Source organism: Furipterus horrens, unplaced genomic scaffold (assembly GCF_987537825.1).
Source record: "Furipterus horrens unplaced genomic scaffold, mFurHor1.1.pri manual_scaffold_8, whole genome shotgun sequence".
Classification (NCBI taxonomy): domain Eukaryota; kingdom Metazoa; phylum Chordata; class Mammalia; order Chiroptera; family Furipteridae; genus Furipterus; species Furipterus horrens.
This window is the reverse complement of record NW_028327178.1, coordinates 69,032,844-69,056,024: the sequence shown is the minus strand read 5'-3', so window position 1 is coordinate 69,056,024 and position 23,181 is coordinate 69,032,844. Positions and strand designations below refer to the sequence as shown.

At 40.7% G+C, this 23,181-nt stretch overlaps 1 protein-coding gene across 1 annotated transcript in view; it reads right to left on the bottom strand.

The window, feature by feature from the left end:
• The window catches only part of RALGAPA2 (Ral GTPase activating protein catalytic subunit alpha 2), a 401,573-nt gene extending 378,627 nt beyond the window's left edge, over nucleotides 1-22,946 (bottom strand). Inside the window, exon 1 of the mRNA XM_090285992.1 lies at nucleotides 22,703-22,946. Coding sequence (XP_090142118.1) covers nucleotides 22,703-22,808 — 106 coding nt within the window. The 5' untranslated portion in view covers nucleotides 22,809-22,946. The remainder of the gene's footprint in view (nucleotides 1-22,702) is intronic.
• Nucleotides 22,947-23,181: the final 235 nt, after the last annotated feature.

The following is a 23,181-nucleotide window of genomic DNA, read 5'->3' as shown; positions in this document are numbered from 1 at the left end:
AAATTGGAACTGTTGTAACAATATAATCAATAAAAAACATTAAAAAAATTAATAAATAAAATAAAATATCAATGACATATTTCACAGACCTGGGACAAATACTTCAAAAATTTATATGGAACCACGAAAGAGCCCAAATAGCCACAGCAACTTTGAGGAAGAACACAGTAGGAGGAGTCACAATACCTGACATCAAACTATACTACAAGGCCTCGGTAATCAAAACAGTCTGGTACTGGCATAAGAACAGACATAGAGATCAATGGAACAGAATACAGAGCCCAGAAATAAACCCAGGTCCATATGGTCAACTAATATTTGACAAAGGGGAAGGAACTTCAAATGGAGTGAGAAGAGCCTCTTCAACAAATAGTGTTGGGAGAACTGGACAGGGACATGCAAAAAAATGAAACTAGACCACCAACTTACACCATATACCAGAATAAACTCAAGATGGACCAAAGACAAATGTAAGCCATGGCACTATGAAAGTCCTAGAGGAAAATGGAGGCAGGAAAATTTCTGATATTCCACGTAGCACCATTTTCACTGATGTCTCTTAAGACAAGGGAAATAAAAGAAAGATAAACAAATGGGACTACATCAAACTTAAGAGTTTCAGCTCAGCAAAAGAAAACAGCAGCAAGATGAAAAGGGAACCAACTATATGGGAAAATATATTTGCCAATGATATCTCAGACAAGGGACTGATCTCCAAAATATATAAAGAACTTATACACCTCAACACCAAGAAGTAGAAAACCCAATTAAAAATGGGCAAAGGGCCTGAACAAACACTTCTCCAAAGAGAACATACAGAGGGTCCACAGACATATTAAAGAATGCTCAACATCACTAACCATCAGAAAGATGCAAATAAAAACCACAATGAGATACCACCTCACACCAGTTTGAATGGCCATCATCAACAAATGAACAAAAAACTTGTGCTGGTGAGAATGTGGAGAAAAGGGAACCCTGGTGCACTGTTGGTGGGAATGCAGACAGGTGGAGCCATTATGGAAAACAGTATGGCATACTATCAAAAAACTAAAAATGAAACTGCCTTTTGAACCAGCGATTCCATTGCTAGGATTATATCCGAAGAATTCTGAAATACAATTTAAAAGAACCTATGCACCCCTATGTTCATAGCAGCACTATTTACAATAGCCAAGTGCTGGAAACAACCTAAGTGCCCTTCTGTAGATGAGTGGGTCAAAAAACTGTGGTACATTTACACAATAGAGCACTATGTAGCAGAAAGAAAGAAGGAACTTCTACCATTTGCAACAACATGAATGGAACCAGAGAGAATTATGCTTAGCGAAATAAGCCAGGCAACGAATGAAAAATACCTTATGGTATCACCTATTACAGGAGACTAATGAACAACACAAAAAAATGAGCAAAATTGAACCAGAGGTATGTAAACAAGGAGTAGACTAACAGTGACTAAGGGGGAGGGGGTAGGGAGACAAGGGATTAAGAAGGGAAAGGGTCTAGTCAAAGAACATGTATAAATGACCCATGGACATGGGCAACTGTGTGGGGACTGACTGTGGGATAGGGATGGGCAGGATGCAGGGAAGCATCGGTGAAAAAAGTGGGACAACTGTAATAGAAAAACAAAGAAACAAAAATTTTTAGCGTGGGAAATAAAAATGACCGCCAAATAAATTAATAAATGAACCAGCAAACACCCCTCCCTCAGGAAAAATACCTCACATAAGTCAGTGAACAAAAGAAAATGTAAAGTATGGAAATGCAATTTTAGTGAATATTAGAAGGACAAGGATTTTCCTTCACATTGTATATTTTTCTTCCTGCCTGATCCCTCCAGAATTTGGCATTCTGAAGAAGTGAGCAATATCATAAGATTCTTTGCATAAAACTAATAAGACCAGTTGTTAATAGAGGTTTTGTTGACCATGACTTTGCCTGGAATGTCATTCCTAAAGGAGACATGCTTGGGCTCTGGTTGTTACCAAAAAGCCTATAATCTCATTACCTAAGTGACTGTCCATACCTATAGGCCTCACTTAATCTTGTCTGCATCGCTGCCTCCTGAGACTCGATGGTTTGGCTGAACAAAGTGGCTGGGTTGGTGAACCATGGGGTGGTCTGTGGGCTTCACTTTAAAACTGGTTACTCTATTCTATCCTAAAGGCTTGGGCAGAAGTGGCCCAGAGGTCTGAGAGGCAGGAAACCTAAAATATTTCCCTCAGCCAAAACTAAATATAGTGGGCAAAAAGGTTTTGGACAGGTGTGACGTGCCTTGCACACCTTCCTCCAAAGGGCCTCTTTTTTTTCCCCCTAATATGGAACATTGAAAAATTAATCCCTGCCTTTTGTCATCTAGTGCTTATGGATTGAGTGATGCCTTTTCACCCTGTTGCCAAATCTGTTGCCCCCAGAATACAACAAAGATGCCAGCCTGTTAAACCAAGTATGCCATGGTTCGGGGACAGCTAACTGACCTGGAATCTGCAAGATCCTTCATGTGGAAGGCCACCCTCCTCTCCACACCCCAACTCTTATTAGGGATTTCTGGACCCAAGGGAAGGTAGGATGATGACCATGTCCAGCCTGAAGCAGCTAGAGGGGCATGAGACCTTCCACCATTGTCCTTTATAAGATTATAAAGGGTCTTAAATCTGAGAGGGGGGAATTGTTATTTTTCATTTTTATAAAAAATTAATTTAAAAAATATATATATATAGGAAAGGGTGAAGCCAGAGAACTTGTGTGCACAACCCATAGACATGAACTAAGGGGTAGGATTCTGGAGGAGGGAAGCAAAGGGGGAAACAAATTGGAACTATTGTGACAACATAATCAATAAAATATACAAAAAAAAAAAAAGAACTGGCAATAAATATTCAAGGTAATGAAAAGCAAGAACCTACAACCATGATTTTTCTATCCAACAAAGCTGTCATTCAGAATAGAAGGGCAGAGAAAGTGCTTACAGGACAAAGTAAAACTGAAGGAATTCGTTAGATCCAAACCACTATTATATGAAATGTTAAAGGGACTTGTTTAGAAGAAGGAGGATCAAAACTATGAACATTAAAATGAAAACTGTATCACAACAATCAACAAAAGAAGCTAGGGAATCGAAACAAAGGCAAACTAAGTAGGTAACGAGAGGTGGAAAAGAATTACAGGTATGGCGAACATTATGGGGGGAGGTTAGTGGGGAGGAGAAAGGAGGGAAAGGGAGGGAGATGGTACAGGAATTAGGAAGCATAGTAGTAGGGAGTGGAGTAGATAGGAAGATGTTGAGAATTATATGCACAACCAATGGGCATAGACTAAAGGGGGGACAACTGGAGGGAGGGTGTCACTGGGTGGAGGGGAACAAAGGGAAAAGAAATTGGGACAACTGTAACAGCATAATCAATAAAGCATATCAAAAAGATTTTTTTTTTTAATTAAAGAAAATAATTTTTTTTTTTTTAATGTGCAGACAAGGTCCTAATTTAGCTGGGTACCTGAAATGGGGCCAGTCTGCAGTGTTTGCTGCCTTTTGCAATCATTTATGTGGGTAAGTTAATATTTTACTGCCCCATCAGCATTTTCCTGTCCTCACTCTTTTTCAGCCCTGGCAAAGCCCCATTTATGTCAACATCAGAGGCACTTTCTAATGTATCTGCTCTTTGCCTCTGAGGAGAATTTGGAGTAACACAGCAAGCTCAGCTCTGTATCATTACAAGCTGGGGCCACTACACTCTAGCTTTGCTGTCCCATTGGCCAGTGTTCCTAGCCTGTCTACTCACCACTACTCACTGTTGCAATAAGGAAAGACACAGGCATGTATGCCCTATCTTCTTCAAAACCTGTGCCTGCCATGGCTTCCACAGCCACTCACTTCTCCATCACCACTTCTTTCTCTTCCCTCTTCTCTTTACTGTCTCCAGTCACTGTTCAGGTTGTGGGTAAAGGATCTGACTTTTACAAAGTAAGCCAAAGAAAATTTTCTTTACAAAGATCAGACATAAAGCTCAATTCAGGTCACTCCCCTGCTCTTAGGCCCGCACCAGTGCTTCCCCAACTCACTAAGATCTATAAGCCCCACCTGGTTTTACACTTACCTGTGCTTTCTCACCTGTGCTCCATTCCATGACCCCTTCGACTCTACTTACTACCATGAGATTCCCAAGCCTATTATTACTCAGAACCCTTGCAACTACTGTTCTCTCTGTTTGGAACACTATTCCCAGAAATAAAAACAAACAATTCCCACTTAACCCAGATGTTGGCTGTAAATCCCTCTTCAGAGAGGCCTTCCCTGGCCTTGCTATCTAGATCAGCACATTCACACTTTCATCAAGCTTCATTTTTCTATAAACATTACCTGAAATTATATGTTTATATATTGTCCATCTTCCTTAACTGAATAAACATCTCAGAGGGCTGGGTTTCATTTGGCACATGGCAGGCACTCAGAACTATTTGTGGAATGACTTAAAAACAATGTATATGATCTAATCTAGACAGACTGAAGAGTGGTCAATCCATTTATTAAAAGGATAACTCTTACTTCCCTCAAATTACATAAATCCTCAAATATAACTTCCATAGTCTTAAGTAAAACTTATAGAATGTCATTTAAGGTTTTCTCAATGACCTAAGATTATTAACACAGAAGTCAATGAACTTTACCTTGGGCATAGGCGAAATATAAGCAGCGCTGGTTTGTGTGGAAATGTGCCAGAATGCCTTTCCAGAACTATTTTCTCAGAAATATATGCGCCAGAAAGAGATTCAGTCTATAGGTACAAGTCAAGTGATCCAGGCTGGCCAATCAGAGTACCACATCTCCCTCACCCAATGATTGGTACATGACCCACACAGGGCCAATCAAAACGATCTCAGGAACTGGGGTGAGCCCTCAGCAAGGAGCCACACTCATTTCAAGGGTCACTAGCACACAAGGGCCATCTCACCTGCAACTGGAAGAATCAGCCTCAGAATAAAGTAAAGAAACAGAAAACAAACACAGAACCAAGAGTGGAGAGGAGTAGTTTCCACCAAGAGGGGAGATGGGTAAAAGGAAAGAATGGATGAGTGTCCTAAATACCACTTACATCCCTTTCATTACCTAAAGCCAAATGTTCCCCTAGACTAGTGGCCTGTGTCTTTAAAAACTTTCTTTTTAAGTCAGGTTAAGCTGGATTCTGACACTGGCAACCAAGAGTCCAACTAGTACAAATATGCACAACATATACTACCACTTTGATGGAGCAAAATAAAAGCCCAGGCTGGTTAAAGACACACACACACAGGTGGCTACTGGAGAGCTAGAGGGAAGAAGAAATGAATAAGGAGTGACAGCTATGGTTAGTTTTCTGATGGGTTGATGAAAATGTTTTGATAGAGGTGTTGGTTGTACAACACTGTAAATATACTAAATGCCACAGAATTGTTTGCTTTAAATTGTACATTATGTAAAATTGACTTCAATAAAAAAATTTAAACAAATAATGCTGCAATGCATTTCTTAATACAAGAGTCTTTAAGTATATATCTATCATAATTTCCCAGAAGAGGAAATTGAGTGCGATGATACGTACATTTTTAAAACCACTGACACAGATCAACAAATAACTTTCCAAAAAGATCATACTACATAATAGTCCAATAAAAAGTGTGCTGGGGAGCTAACACAATGTATTATTATTAGAAGAAAAGATTAAAAAACAGCAACTTGGCTAATAGGTAAATTCATTGTAATCTGTAAATTTATATCTTAGATTATGAGTGAAAAGTGACATTTAAAACATTGGGTGTTATCATTTCTTCATTTGTGACTAAGGTATACATATATTTTGAACACTTATTTATTATAATTTTTCCTGTTAATATGTAGGAACTCTATATATTGAGTATATAACTATTTCCTCTCCTATAAGTTTCAAATAATTTTCCAGTTTCTTATTTACTTTTAGAGTTAAAGGTGATATGTCTGTTTGTATATGTATTTATTTTAGTAGCAGAAAGAGAAAAATTGAAACATTCTTTCAAAAAAAAAAGAAAGAAACCTACAGTATGACACACACAAACACACAGAAAGACTAAGTGGTGTTCTACTTCCACTACAGGAGTTCAGCATAAACTTCCCCCTACCTCAACCCTATCTGACCCAAACACATCCTCATTTTATCAGATATAAAATCTATGAAATAAAGAGCTCAGCACTGTTTGCATCAGAAATATAACCAGACAGAAATAAAACACATCAATCCCTTTAAAAAGTTTAAAATTAAAGAAGCAATATATGTCATCAGTTCCCCTTTCTTCCATGCAGTCTTGAAAATACTATCAAAGATGTCATTGAAAGAATTTTCACCACTAGTTATAACAGGTCCTTTTTGGGGGGTGGTGACTCAGTTTTGGTTTCTGTAAATTTAAAATTTTACAATAGTGTCTCTCCAACTTTGTTCCTATGAAAGAATAGCCAGGGTACTTGCCTAAGCCTCACCCAAGCCTTTCCTTACTTACTAACAGTTCTCTGGCCCTGCTGCCCCTTCTCTCCCCACCCCAGTCACTGTTTCCCAACCTCTTCTCCCTCTTGTCTGGAGAAACAGTCCTTTCTTACAGCTATTCCTCGTAGGGTTCAAGGGGTGACTCTGATAATGACTGCATGTGCACAAGAGAGCAGGTTACAGGGTTCTTTCAAGAGACCTTAATTCACAGTCTTAATCATTACTTCTATGCAATGATTTTCAGCCTTTTTCATCTCATGGCATGGATATACTAATTTCTAAAATTCTGCAGCACACCAAAAAATATATTTTTGTTGATCTGACTTTTGTCTTTTTTTTTTTTTCTTTTTTTGACAATATAAGGGAAAAAAAGTCAGTAACCCTGACTAAATAGGTATTGCATGTTTTAAATATTCTTGCGGCACAACAGTGGAAAACTGCTGCTTTAATGATAGGAACTTCTGGTTGGTGAAAACAGTATTTGGGGCAGGAAGACTTTAGGAATTTTTCAAATCATCCACACAGGTAGCTGCTCCACCTCCACAGACTTAGATCCATCTATTTGGAAATCGTATTTTTGGTTTTTTTAAAATATTTATTCCGGGACTTCCGGCCAAGATGGAGGCTTAGACGGACACGCTAGGTCTCCCTCTACAACTAGAGAGGAATACAACTACTTCAAAACAAAGGATAACTAGAAATTCCAGAAAATAAAACTACACGGAAGCCCAACATATGAAGTTATAAACCAGCGGTGCCATTTGGGCAGGTAAGAGTTAAAGAGGGCAAAGCTGTTTGCGGAGCGGCGAAAAATCCCGGGGGCAGTCAAGCCCCTGGCAGCGCGCGACCCCAGCGCTGGGGAGAGCGGCCACCGCATCGCCTTGAACAGTGAGGCCCAGGGGGGCGGGAGGACGGATCCCGGTCTCCTAGCTGAATAACTGTGTGAATCCATCTTGGACCCCCGCCCCCAAAGAAAGAAAGCACCACAGGGCTGCGAAATAGGTCACAGACAGGCGCCGGTCGCTGACTTGTGACGTGTACACAGGCACTGCCCCCGACAGCCGGCCCAAGAAAACAAAACGCATCTGTCAAAATGAGGCAGACAACTATAGAAATCCCGGTGACACAGCTCACCAGGAATCAGATAGAGAACCTGACAGATGAACAGATAAGAAACCTGTCAGAGGCTCAGTTCTGGGCCATTGTTATCAGGTGGCTTACAGAATTCACAAAAGAGCAGGAAAAAGATAAGAAAGAAGCGAAAAACTTTCATAACGAAAGGAACAAAACCGCATACGAGACAGATGGTGAGGAAAAAAAATCCAGAGTTCATTTCAACAAACTGGAATATGGAGAAGGAACAAGCAGTCAACCAATGCAGCGAGAGGAAATGGGAAGCAACAATGAGAGGATCAGAAACCTCTGGGACAGCTATATAAGGCCCAACATAAGAATCATTGGTTTGCCAGAGAATGAGGAAGATGAACTAGAACTTGAAAAATTGAGTGAAAATATAATAAAGGAGAACTTCCCAGACTTGGGGAAGGGAATAGACTTGCAGGTCCAGGAAGCAAGGAGAGTTCCCAAGAGACTGGACCCAGGGAGAACCACTCCAAGACACATTATAATCAAAATGTCAAAAATTAAAGATAAAGAGAGAATCTTAAAAGCAGCAAGAGAGAAGAAAAGAATTATGTACAAAGGGGTCCCAATTAGACTATCAGCTGACTTCTCAAGGGAAACCCTACAGGCAAGAAGGGACTGGCAAGAAATATTCAAAGTAATGAAAATCCGAAACCTACAACCACGAATACTCTATCCAGCGAAATTGTCATTCAGAATAGAAGGACAGAGAAAGTGTTTCCAGGACAAAATAAAACTGAAAGAGTTCATTAGATCCAAACCACTGTTATATGAGATGTTAAAGGGACTGGTTTAAAAAACAGAAGCTAGGGATATGAAACAAAGGCAAACGAAATAGGCAACGAGAGTGGAAAAGGAACTGTGGGTACGGGAAGCATATTGGGGGGAGGTCAACAGGGAGGGGGAATGGGGAAAGGGAGGGAGATGATATAGGAATTGGGGATCAAGGTAGGAGGGAATGGAATAGACGGAGAGAGGTTGGGAGGAACTGTATGCACAACTAATGGACATAATCTAAAAGGGGGGGACAACTGGAGGGAGGGGGGCCACCGGGTGGAGGGGAGCAGAGGGAAGGGAAATTGGCACAAATGTAATATTTTAATCAATAAAACACATTAAATCTGAAAAAAAAAAGAATAAAAAAAATAAAAATAAAATATTTATTCCAAACTTGTATTGCAAGCTCTGGTGTCTCCAGTGCTGTGTACAACACCTGACACACGTCTAGTGTTGGCTAAAAAAATAACTGCTAATGAACTAGGGTCCAACTGCCTGAGTTCAAAACCTGACTCTGTCAACTACTAGCTGCGTGCATAACCTTGGACAAGGTTCTTAATCTCTCTGTCTCATCTATAAAATGGGAATAACCATATTACCATCCCATTTTGAGGGATTCAATGAGTTAATGTATGTAAAAGTATTTCTGGCAGCGTTTGGCACCTGGAAAGTGCTGATTAAATCCTAATTATTATTAAAATATGGAAATGTGTTACCAAAAGGAATCAAGATCATCTAGTGGGGCAGGTAAGGCAGAACACAGATAAGAAGAAAAAAAAGCCAAAGGCTATAAATGCCAAGTGAGAGGTACAGAATGCTATGGGAATTCTGAGCAAAGATCACTTCAGGGCAGAGGGACAAAGAAAGCTTATGGAGAATATGTAATGTGCTTGTGTTGTCTTATGAAAGAATTTTAGTTAGGATTGGCAACACCTTCTGGGGAAAAGGAGGGTGTGTATTAGTTTGAGTTCTCTGAGTAGACACCAAGATAAAATTAGCCATGCAAGAGGTTTACTGGGGAAACTAACTGTGAAGGATAAAGGGGACGACCTGAGAAGGCAAGGAAAGGCTTCAGACCTCAAAGCATCTCTAACTCCTGTGAAGGACAGGAGGAAGGAAGGAGGGAGCAGGAAGTCTCAGACCTCAACACACTTTTGAGAAGGTCTTGGTCAGGCCAATGGGGAGTCCTCAAGCCGAAGCCACCCTTCAGAGGTAACTGAGTCTAACAGGAATGGGCCACATTAAGTACTGCTTATTCAGTAACTGGCTGGGAGTACCCCAAAAGAAGCTCAGCTTTGGCTAAAAAGCATTGGTGAATCCAAGGGCATCAGCTAGAGCTCTGAGTGGCACATTCTCATGGCTCCCACAGTTGGGCACAAGCAATGTCACTAGTACCTTGTGTGTCCATGAAAACATGGTTGAGGTTCAATAATATGTGCCATCGCTTAAAATCAAACAAGACTATACTAACAGGATCCTTATTTATTTCAAAGGGATTTTTTTAAACTAAACCACAATTGTAATAGTGAAATCGAAGTACATATTTAATGCTAAAAAATACAACTAATAGTATTCAATATCTTCCAAATGTAGTTTGTTTCTAAAGCAATATAGAAGACATAAAAGTGATTATGAAACATCTCTTTTCTAAAAATAAAAGATAAAGCCCTGAAATGAGGTTCAGAACTAACTCAGAAATAAAGCTCTCCTAAGACTCTCGAAGGCAAATTCTTTATGAACTGGCAGCAATTTGATCAAATGAGACTAAGAGAAACTATTCTACAAAAGTATAAAGTACTACATTAATATCAGAAATCAAGGTGAAAGAATTAGCCAAAAAACATATATGCATATATCACAGACACAGACATCAGTGTGGTGAGGGCCAGAGGGAAGGGGGCAGGGGCTGGGTGGAGGAGGCAAGCAAAGTGGGGAAAAATGGGAACATAATTTTTATAAAGGAGGAAAAAAACCAATACAGTCAATACAGTTATATCTTTTGTGGATTAAGTCCACAAAAATGGAGAAAATCAAAATTACCCTTAAATACTAGAGCTGCAGCCAGCAAAGGAGATGCTCCCACAGTGAGAGGCAGGAAGGAAAGAGGACCATTAAGAACACAGCAAATTCTCTTACCAGACTTCATACTATCATACTATCAGGCACATGGTCACTAAGTGGAAAGGGAGGCAACATCTGCACTACTTAAACTGTTCTCATTATTCATATATGTAATATACATATAGATATACACACACACATATATAGTTCCCCCTTTTGGTCAACATTTAAAAAATAAATTAAATGCATTTATGAGATCACTCCCCAAAAGAACAAAATTATCTTACTGGTTACAATATATATTTTTTTAAATATGCTTTATTGATTATGCTGTTACAGTTGTCCCAATTTCTTTTCCCTTTGTTCCCCTCCACCCAGTGACAATCCCTCCCTCCAGTTGTCCGCCCCCCCCTTAGTCCATGCCCATTGGTTGTGCATATAGTTCCTCTCAACATCTTCCTAGCTACTCCACTCCCTCCTACTATGCTTCCTAATTCCTGTACCATCTCCCTGCCTTTCCCCTCTTCCCCCCTCTTTCCCCACTTCCCCTCCCTGCTGACCTCCCCCCATAAGGTTCTCCATACGTATAATTCTTTTCCCACTCTCGTTGCCTACTTAGTTTGCCTTTGTTTCGGTTCCCTAGCTTCAGTTGTTGGTTGTTGTGATACAGTTTTCATTTTAATGTTCATAGTTTTGATCCTCTTTCTCCTAAACAAGTCCCTTTAACATTCCATATAACAGTGGTTTGGATCTAATGAACTCCTTCAGTTTTACTTTGTCCTGGAAGCACTTTCTCTGCCCTTCTATTCTGAATGACAGCTTCACTGGATAGAGTATTCATGGTTACAGGTTTTTGCTTTGCATTACCTTGAATATTTCTTGCCAGTCCCCTCTTGTCTGCAGAGTTTCTTTTGAGAAATCAGCTGACAGTCTTATTGGGACACCTACTATGTAATTCTCTTCTTCTCTCTTGCTGCTTTTAAGATTCTCTCTTTATCCTTAATTTTTGACATTTTGATTATAATGTGTCTTGGTGTGGTTCTCCCTGGGTCCAGTTATTTTGGAACTCTGTGCTTCCTGGACCTGTAAATCTATTTCCTTCCCCAAGTTAGGGAAGTTCTGCTTCATTATTTGTTTACATAATTTTTCCATTTCTAGTTCTTCTTCACCATCTGGCAACCCTATAACTCAGATGTTGGCCCGCGTATAGCTGTCCGATAAGTTTCTGAGCCTCTCCTTATTTTCCTCACTTCTTGTTTCTTCTTCCTGCCTTGGTTGACTGTTTGTTCCTTCCCTACGTTCCGATTTGTTGATTAGATCCCTGTTTTTCTTGCCCTCACCACTAGTTTCGCATGTGTTTTTGTTCATTTCAGCAGGACTAGCCTTCATTCCTTCCCTGTCTTGTTTAAGATCTGCTGTTAGGTCTGTAAGTGCTTCTATAAGCAAAGCTCTGAACTGTGCCTCAGAAAGATTTTCTATCTGCTGCTTCCTCAGATTAGAAATTTGCTGTCTGGTCAGCTGTGTCACTGGGATCTCTATCATGATCTGTGCCACCCTGAACAGTTTTGTGTTTACCTTTGCTTCCTGGGCAGGGCTGTCACACCTCTTATGCTATAATGGGGGGAGCCCTGTGCACTCGTTACAACCGGACGTTTTCTGCAGGGGTTGGGGTCCAAGATGAATTCCTGCCATTCAATCTCTGCTGAGAGACCGGGAGCCTCCTCCTCCATCCCCACACCCACCGGGCCTCACAGTCCAAGGCAATGGGGTTCTGCCTTCCCTGGCTTTGGAATAGCAAGCTGACGGGTCTGGTCTGCAGCCGGGGGTGCTCCCCAGGCGCTTCTCACCTCCCCTTAAATACGGGTGTCTGTGCTTACCGCTGTCCTGACGCTGTCACTGCTGCTGCCGCAGACAGCACAGCTTGACCTCTCCTCCCCGGCTTTGCCCCTCCTACCTGTCTGGATGAGCACCACTTCTTTATAACTTCATACATTAGACTTCCATTTATTTTCTGGAACTTCTGGTCATTGCTGGTTTTGCAGTAGTTGTATTTCTTCTTAGTTGTGGAGGGAGACGGGGCGTGTCAGTCTAGGCCTCCATCTTGGCCAGAAGTCTCCTGTTTGTTTGCTTCCATGTCCTAGGGAGAGCTGTCACTCCTACTACGTTGTAAGGGGCAGAGCCTTAGGAATTTGTAACGTGCGACCTGTTTCACCATGTTGTGGTGCTGTGTGCAGGGGAGTGGTCTGAGCAGGAACAATGCGTACAACCTGTTTCACCATGTTGTGGTGCTGTGTGCAGAGGAGTGGTCTGAGCAGGAACAATGCCACTTGCCCAGCACTTGCCCCTTTTCCAGGCACTTCTCCCAATTCCGCACCGGACTGGCGCCCCTCTAGCTGCGCCCTGGCCGTCGAGCCCAGAATGGGTGGGTCTGCGGACGTTCCAGGTCCGAGGGGGCCCTTTAAACAAGCAGACTCTGTTGAGACCAGCTGTTTCTGTCTCTATCTCAACCCCCACTGGTTTGCACAGTCGAAAGCAATGAGGCTTGATTTTCCCCTGAGCTGGGACAGTGAGCTGCTCTGGTGAGGAGCTGGGAACGCTGCCCAGGTGTCTCTCCTGACTTTTTAAAATGTTTAACTGCACTTTCCGCCAGCCCGATGCTGTTGCCACTGCTGCCACCACCACACCGTGTCCTCTCCGCCTGGGTTCCACCCCTCCTACCTGTCTGAATTAGTGTTTCTTCTTTATACCCTTGTTGTGCTGGACTTCCATGCACTTTGATTTTCTGGAACTTCTGGTTGTTTCTAGTTTTGAGGTAGTTGTATTCCTTCTTAGTTGTGGAGGGAAACGCAGCATGTATGTCTACGCCTCCATCTTGGCTGGAAGTCCAATATTTATCTTATGGAGATACATGGTACAGAAGAGGGACCAAGACATAATCAGTTCTATCACTGTACCAGTGAAAAAACTGGCTCAGCAGTTCACTTTATACCTCTTACCTTCACAGAGAAAAAACAGAACCTGTCCTGTGAGAGCTCCCTCCACATCCCTGTGATCCAGCACCCCATTCTTGCTTCCTCCATGTGGCCTTAGAGGAAGAGGTGCCCCTCTTTTCAAGCCTGATCTCCTGCCCCATGCTCCTGATTCTACTGCAGACCACATCTTTCTCCATTTTTATCCCCTTTCTTTCTACTGTTTATTTATTTGCTCTTTTATTAGCCCCTTTCCAAAACATATATAAACTCAAATTCCCCCAGCTTTAAAAAATACAAAAAAATTATATCTATAATACACACACATGCATGCACACACACACAACACCCAACCATTTTTTATCTGAAATTTCCCATTCTCTTCCTGGCATATTAATCTATACTCTTTCTGTTGCAAGAGCCAGAAATATGACTCAAGCTAGCTAAAGTTAAAACAGAGTGTTACTGGCTCCTGCAACTGCAAACCTCAGAGATGGAGATGGCATGCACATGGCTGAACCCACTGGCTCACCCAGGGTCCACTGGACCCTTCTCACTCTCCATCTCTCTGCTCTGCCTCCCTCTGAGTGTGACTTCAATTTGAGGCAGATGCTCTCCACATGGGAAGAAAGGTGAACAAAGGCAGCCCAGCCTACATTCTCATACTTTGTAATCCAGAATGATGGAAGCCTTGCTCTCTTAGTAACTACTATTTCAAATTTCAGGGAGACTGGGACTTCTGGACTACTCACCAAGGGCAGACATGGGTTTGGCTCTGTCCTCTGCTTAAAATGCTTCATCAGATTCCCAACATCTACCCACACCACAGGATAAAAGCAAATGAACACTTAACTCCATGGTAGCCAAACCATTACCTTTGCACAAGCTCCCCTTTGCAGTCTCCTCACACCCATTTGTCTACCTGCGAAATTCCCAAATTCCAAACCCACCTCAGACCTGACCTCCCTCAGGACATGCATCCCTCCAAGAGGCCTTTCTGCTTTGCCTCATCTGCACCTTGTAGCCACTTCTACAGTTTCACTAACATTCTCATAGAAAATATAGGTGTTTAGCCCTAGCTGGTCTGGCTCAGTGGACTGAGTGCTGGCCTGGGAACCAAAAGGTCACTAGTTCAATTCCGTCAGGGCACATGCCTGGCTTATGGGCCAGGTGCCCAGTTGCAGGTGTGTGAAAGGCAACTGGTCGCTGTATCTCTCACATACTGATGTTTTCTTCCTCTTTTTCTCCCTCCATTTCTCTCTCTAAAAATAAATAAAACTCTTTAAAATAAAAAAAAATTTTTAAGTAATAAAAGAAAGAAAATATAGGTGTTTACATATCTGTCACTTTTACCAATCAATAAATCCTGGGCTTGTGCCTTATTAATCTCTGAAGACACAGCGCTATCAAGCAGACACCCAAACAAACACACATACACAAAAATGTTTGTGAAACTGAATTTTTTTTAAAATCCAAAAACAGTTGTTTACTACATTTATATATTCTTTTTAATTTTCCTGTAAAATAACATATTTCTTTGTTTAAAAGTAATATTAAAATTTAAATTAAATCTATTTGCTATTTTGAAAGTCAACGTTTTTAAAATAAACAATTCTCTACAGTTTTATTTTCAGTACTCAATTTAGAGACCACAGATCAGTACTCTAAACATGTAGTGAAAGTTTTTATGCTCACTGTAAATAAAGCATTTACAAACAAAATAAAAATGCAAATTATAAAAGTTTACATAAAAATATTCTGTACCTACCAATTGTCTCTCCTCCCAAAATAAAAGGTAAAAGCCAACCTTTTTCAGTATCTCAAACAACACATTAAGTTCAATCTGACTTTTAACCTAGGTTCATCTTCTCACATCAGAAGTCTAGACAATCTCAAATCCTAGAAGCAGGGATGATGTATTTGTGTTACATGAATATGTGTCGAAAGTTAATTTTACATCCCAAAGACTACAGATATAAAATGTTATTAGTTCATGAAAAAATATTGGGTTGGCCAAAAAGTTTGTTTTTTTCTGTATGATGGCTCTAATAGCACTTAGTTATCATTAACACCATTCAAAACAATTTTGTTAGACTGTATTGTGACAAATGTCATATCAGTTGTGCATTTTTTTTAAAAAGTATCAAAACTGGTGAATTTTTGTGTAGCCATTTTAATATTGAAGATGGAAAAAATACACAACATTTTCGGCATATTATGCTTTATTATTTCAAAAAAGGTAAAAAGGCAACTGAAATGCAAAAAAAGATTTGTGCAGTGTATGGAGAAGGTGCTGTGATTGATCAAATGTGTCAAAAGCAATTTGCTAAGTTTCGTGCTGGATACTTCTTTCTGGACAATGCTCCACAATCTGGTTGACCAATTGAAATTGATAGTGATCAAATCGAGACATTAATTGAGAACAATCAACATTATACCACATGGGAGACATACTCAAAATATCCAAATCAATAAAGTCCTTGGTGAAAATGAAAAATGTATCTTTTATTTTATGGAAAAAACTAAACAAAGCTTTTGGCCAACCCGAGAGCAAAGGGATCCTTATGGCAAAATCACTTTGCTTCAAACAAGGTCTGATGAGAGATCATACTAAGACTGCCTGAAGAGCCTGAAATTACACCCCTTAGCTTCGTTCTAATTGTAAAATATCGATGTGGCACTAACGTCCATGCTAATGTTCTACCACATTCTAGGCCTGCCAAGGGCACGAAGAAGCCAATGAACACAAAAACATAAACAGAGTCTTTTTATCTTCTGCCATATTCAAATCAAATACAGTATAGCCTCAAGTCTCCCTAAAAGAATATAGTAAAACAGAACAGGAAGAGAGTAGCAATTTTCAAAGCAATTATTTTTGGGAGACATGCAAAAACTGTTGGCCTTTTAATATGTTAACATTTAATCTGGTGCATAAATATGTTTTCTGGTATGTAAACATACTTTTAAGTCAGATAACTAGTAGAAGCACAACATGGGTTTTATAATTGTAAGAATCCTAGCTTTGCCACTTATGGGCTGGGAGCTGGTAGACAAGTAGTTAACCTCGCTAAGCCTTGGTTTCCTCATCTGTAGGTTAGGGTAGGAACACTGCCTTCATCGCTGATTGTGGGAAAGAGTCAATGAAATTCTAACAATATATAAACAACCATATCAACACTTTCTATCTTCCCATTACGCTCCAGACGCCATGTCCTATAACCTCCCAGACATTGCCATTTGGATTGTGCTTTTTTTCTCAAAGTCAACACACATATTCCCCTGTCATTAGCAACGATCTGCTCCCAACTCTCCTGGATCTATCCATGACATGTCCATTGTCCCAAACATCTGACACCATTTACCAAATTACAAAAGTAATTCTATTGCTAGTCAGAGTAGAGTGGAGAGTGTAGTCCTAATCTTTGCTGTGTGGCAGGCCCAATGGGAGCAACACTTAAGAAAGCAATGTAAATCAAGTCATAAACATGCTAGAATCCAGCAATTTGATTTCAATGGAATCTATTCTAATAAAATAATGCAAAATATAGAAAAAGCTGCTTCCTATGATGTTTACAGCAGTATTATTTATATTGGAGAAAGAGAGAGGGAGAAAAGGGGGTAAGGGAAGAGGAAGAATGAAAACAATTTAACCATACAAGAAATGGTACACTAAATTATGGTATAGTTTCAAAAAATGTTTGTAGTTTATAAAAATGAAAGGAAAAAAACAAGGGGAAATGCTGGTATTACATAAGTTTAAAAGGCAACATTTAAAATTCTAAGTGAACTTAACTTAACAGGTGCACAAAATATACCAAAATGTTCTATTTTGCTCTATCAGTGTATGGAGCATCTGTGAGAAACTATTCTCACTTTCTGGTTCCAAATATTTGGTCCAAACCCTGGTGTCACTTGACTTCACTTGACTGTGGCCTCTGATCACAAATCTCTTTTCCTTCTGATCAATCGCTTCTCATCTAGCTTTGCAAACTTCACTTTCATTATATTATTAAGCGAATCACTCCTGCTGCACTGGTTCTTTAATATCCCACCCCTCCTTTCCATTCATGGAACTTATTTCAGGTCCTCACCATTTGTTTGCTCTGTCATTGCCTGTGTTCAGTGCCACCCCCCCATGAGCCCCAATCCATTTTTCCTGGTCTTGCTGGCAGAGATGAAGTTCTCAAAACTTATCATCTGACCTTCTAAGAATTCTCCAAGCAGGCCCTCTCACCTGCAGAATAAGATCTGAGCTTCCAACTCAGGGAAACAAAACCTTTTCTAATCTAGCCCTCAACCTGACTCAAGTTTATCTCAGTCAAGCCACCTATTCCTCACCTCCTCCATAAGCCCCCAGTACAACTCACTTTCCTGCCCCTACTCCTGGCCTACAGAGTACTCCAGTCATTTATCTGACACTGTGGATGCCGTCAAGGCTAGTGTTCTAGCACCCTATCCTAAGTGCCCAACATTATTACCCTCACCACTGACCCACTGGACAAGAGGAAAAAGCATGCTGGCATTCCTTACTCTTCCACATCATTGCCATGTATATTCCATTATACCTTAGCTGAAATTGCCCTCCCCCTCTACTTTCCCAAATTCTAACCCTGCTCTCTCCAGTATGTAGCCACTAGCTACATACAGCTACTGAACGCTTGAAATGAGGCTAGTCTAAAATGACATGCTGTAAGTTTACAATATATAATAATGTTTTATTTTGATTACCTGTTGATATAATACATATTAGCTATATAGGGTTAAATAAAATACATGATTAAAGTTAATTTCACTGGTTTCTTTTTACTTTTTTAAATGTGGCTACTAGAAAATTTTAAATTACACATATGGTTCACATTATATTTCTATTGGATAGAGCTAGTCTTATCATTCATCAGGGCCTAGCATGATTAAAACGTAAATGTGCCCTGATTTTTGTGCCACTCTTAATTATCTCTTTTGCCTCCTTGAAATCCTATAATGGAGTCTACCATATAAGCCACTATCTATTGCATAATACATTATTTTTTACTATTACCCCCACTCTTCTTGCTATAACAATGCCATTTCCATACTCTGTTTTGGGACTCAGTAGGCACTCAACTTATATTTAGACATGGGATCTTTACTGGAGCAAGACAGCAATACACAGTATGTTTTTGTTTTTGTTTTATTTACTTTCCCAATAATAACTGAGACAGTGTAGGGAGAACTGAAGTCAGGGAACCTAACAGCTCTTTCTTCTTCCTTCATATAGACCATTTAGCACATAGCTTGGCCCCTTGTAAGGCCTGCCAATGCCTCAGTTTCCCCCCACTGTAAAATCAATCAGACCAATCTATAATATAAAGCCAAATCAAAGTAGCTAAGCAAATTCTAATTGGAGTCATTACCATGATATTAAGATATACTCTACTTTCCACAGCTAATTGTGTTTTGTCAGCCAGCTGTCTTATTAAATACAGACTAATTTTTATGAAGAGAAAACAAGTCCATCACAATTATCAAAATAAGTAAAGGCGAGGAGGAACTACCTATCAAAATGCTTCTCCTAGACTATTAATGATCGGAGACAAGTAACAGAAGAAGAAACTATCAAGTGATAGTTTAGAAAGCTGAAATAATTTCTACTGGGTTGACCAAAAAGTTGTTTTTGATTTTTTTTTCCATAAGATGGCTCTAGTAGTGCTTGTCTTTAAACTTCATTTGAAACATTTGCTACTGTACTGTGACAGCTGTCATATTAGCATGCATTAAAAAAAAATCAAAATTGGTGAATTTTTGTGTAGCCATTTTAATATTGAAGATGGAAGAAAATATGCAACATTTTTCTGATATTATGCTTTTTATTTCAATAAAGGTAAAAACGCAACTGAAACACAAAAAGAGATTTGTACAACATATGGAGAAAGTGCTGTGACTGATTGAACACGTCAGAAGTGGCTTGCAAAATTTCATACTGGAGATTTCTCACTGGATGATACTCCATAGTTGGGTAGATCAGTTGAAGTTGATAGTGATCAAATCAAGGCATTAATTGAAAACAAATCAGTGTTATACCAAGTGGGAGATAGCTGACATACTCAAAATATCTAAATCAATAGTTATTGGTGAAAATGAAAAATGTGTCTTTTATTTTACGGAAAAAACCAAAAGAAATTTTTGGCCAACCTATTATATCACACTCACAATAACCTTGACAAAGCAGACATTACCAAACCCATTTTACAGAGTAAAGAAACTAATGTCCAAAGACAGGCTAAGTAGGTCAAATTCATGTAGCTGTGCTACAAATTCAGATCAGCAGTATCATCTCTATATTTAAAAAATGATATCTTTATTATCACTTCAAGATAAAATATGTGCAAGAGTATTATATAAATATACAAATAAAAATACAATAATAATTTCTATTCATTTCCTTCAAATAGTTATCTTGATTTTGGCTAATTCCCATCTTTTAGATCAAGAGCCCTTTTTTCCTAAGTAGACTTTTTCTTTCTTTTCTTTTTCGTTCTTTTCCTTTCTTCCTTCCTTCTTCCCTCTCCTCCCCTTCACTCCACTCCCCTCCCCTTTCTTCCTTTTCTTTTCTTGGAAGTGCAGGACCTCTTTCTTTCTTTCTTCAAGATACATCAGAAGCATCCTCCTCCCTTCTCCCCCTGTGGGTTCACAAGCTAATATGCATGCATACTCCGCAGTAGTTCCTTGGCCTGGGCTGAGTTCCTTCCAGAGTACACTGAGATGTGGTGGGATTTGCTGACTGATGGTATCAGCTTCACTCACTTGTTTCTTGGCCCCATAAACCCCAGCAGACTATTCCAAGGTCCTGGGGCCATTTTGTTTCTGTTTCCCTTCTCTCTCTGAAAGTTGATGGGAAATATCCCATTGATGTCTCTTCTTTTTTAGCTTCTCTAATTGTTCCCCACACACTAGTGTTGTTAAATAAATGACTGAGTAAGACAGGATTGTGCCTTAGAAACAAAGGAGAGCTGCTAGAGGTGAGTGAGTTGCTTGAGAGCTACTGCTCCTAGGAGGAACAGAGAGAATTCATTTTTCACAACTCTTCTTTCCTGTGTAACTTTCAGAAATACATGGTAGCTGAAAACAGGGTTTGTCTCTGATACAAAACTCCAGCCGGCCATTTTTTCTTCCTTTCTTTTTTTTTTGTCAGAAAGTATCCTCCTCCATCTGACTACTTTTAAGAGATTTGAGTCACACATGCCCAAGAAACAGTCTTTTTTTCCCCTAGGCACTTTTCGGCCATAAATGGATAAAAAGTAAGGGGGCAACAGCACCAGTGTGTCAGATGCTCCCCAATTTTGTGTATCTTATGTCTTCTAAGTAGACTTTTTCTTAGAGTAACCAACAAGTAGGGTATATAATGTGGTAGGAACTAGTGCATTAACGTGCTATTTCTCTTTAAAGTCTTTAAACCACAGTTGTCAGTGAAAGTTTACATTAAACATTATGACTAGAATTCCTCAGATACATTTACAAAAACCCAGTCCCAATGGGTAAAGATTATAGTAATAAATTGAGCCATTCCACAAACAAATGCATCAACAAAAAAAAACATAGACCTAAAGAAATATCAAAGAATCGCTCCATGTTACACAACTTAAGTCATAATGAGCTCAAAGCAATGATAAATGAAAGTTCCTCAAGATAAGACACACACAAAATGAAACCACAATTACATAGCCTTGAAAGCTAACTGCTTTCTCAGAATGGTAACAATGTACTGTGTATCTCTAAGAAACCAAACCGGTATACCTTTCATTGATTCTGCCTTTACAGAATAGCCAATCTAGTCTTGCAGACTTAGACAGAATAAAAGCTCAAGTTCTCTATCACAGAAAAAGTCCTAAAGTATCAAATGCTTTAGAATACTGCTCAAATCTTCTTATCAAAAATGTCCCTGCAGTAGAGGTTAATCTGTCACTACAAAAAAACTACACACAATGCAACCTATGTGTACCTGGTATTTTACTAGAGGAAGTAGAGAAAGTTCAGTTTACCAAGGACACCACATTTCACTTTCAAAGGTCTTGAAAACTAATCCCTCTAACAGAAAGTAATTTACATTTTATCCCAAACCAAACAAAAGAGGGAAATCTCAAGGAATGGCGAATGTGAGGAATGTCACTTGGCAAAACCAGGTGTTTTCTTTTCTAATTAGCAACTTCTACTCTCATGAACAAGATCTTTATGTAAAATTCTCACATATAAAAGTAATTATTTTATAACCATGTTTCCTCAAGGGACAGATATATTAAGACTACGTGCCCTAAATCAGGTGATTTTTGCTCATTTTAAGAATAAAAATGGCATCTAGAAGAGGCAGAAGGTGTTCTTTTATCAGCCCCCAAATACACAAAGACAAGTCTACAGATAGCAAAGGTATCTTCATCCTGAACAAAAGTTAAGACTAAGGAAGTAAGAAAATAGAAAACAAAACAACCTAGCAAACCAGCTAGAGGTCACATGCAGGTGACAGGAAGCCTTGTGGACACTTCACACCCGCAGGAATGAGATTCACCACAGGCCAACTGCAGGCCCACCTGGGCGCTGCTGAACCTCCAATCAGCAGTCTCATGAAAACGGAAGAAGACATATAACCAACACTGTCATTCTGGCAATAAAGGAGAAGTGGCCTCCTTGAACCCAGCGAAGTCGCAAACACGAGGAGCACCCTTCACATCAAGGACACAAAGAAACTGAAGCAGCCAGACCCAAAATAAAGATAAAACTTAAAAAGCGGGAATGGTGGGGGTGGGAAGAGGTATTACAGTTAAGTGTATCCTGGGGCCACCTGGAGTCTCAGTCTACTAGGGGACTCTGACTCAAACGTAAAACTAAAACTTAAAGGGGGAAGAGGGAGCGAAAGAGGAGCCAGTTCAATTGTGTCTATGCTAGGACTACTTGGGGTCTCAGCCTACTTGGGTCTGGGACTCATAAAAAATTAAAATTCGGGAAGGGAGAGTACAGCTCAATGTGTGTGTGAGGACCACCTGAGATCCAGTACTTCACTGGGGAAGGAACAGTCATGATCGCGCCCTACCTGGAGGTTGCCCAGTGAGCACCTGGTGTAAGTCTTCACCGCAGTGCTCGAGGGCCAGGCGGTCCGCTCCGCGGGGAGCAATGCCAAGACCCAGATAAGGGGTCAGACGCCTGCCGCCCTCACCCTGCGCCCTCGGCGTCCCAGCTCTGACCCCAACCCAGCCAGCGCCTCCGACACCGGAGCTCCCGCCCTCGGCTCACCCAGCAGTGCCCGCAGGTGCTTCAGACGGGTCAGCACGTCCTTCTTGGGGTCCAACACCTTTTGTGTGGACTTCTTCACATCGCCGTGGCTCCTTCGCGAGAACATCCCGCCGCGGGGAGCCCGGGCCCCGCCGGGGGGACAAGGAGGCGCCTGCGCCGCGCGAGTCACCGCATAGGGTCCAAGCCGGCGCGTGAGGTGGGCTCCTCGCCGCCCCAATCCGTGCTGCCGCCACCCGTAGCGCTTCTGTTGCGACTCTAGGAAGGAGGGGCGGGCCCGGCACCTAAAAGAGGGGGGGGGGGGTAGCAGGAAAGTGGCGGCCCCGCCCCGCGGGAGGTGCCGGCCTCACCTCAGGCTGAGTGCACTTGCGCGCGGTCTGCACGCCTCACAGGGACGCCGAGGAGCGCCCAGACTCACCACGAGTTGCAAAGGAGCCTGCCTCAGGCCGTTGACTACAAGTCCCGGAATGCACCGCGGTAGA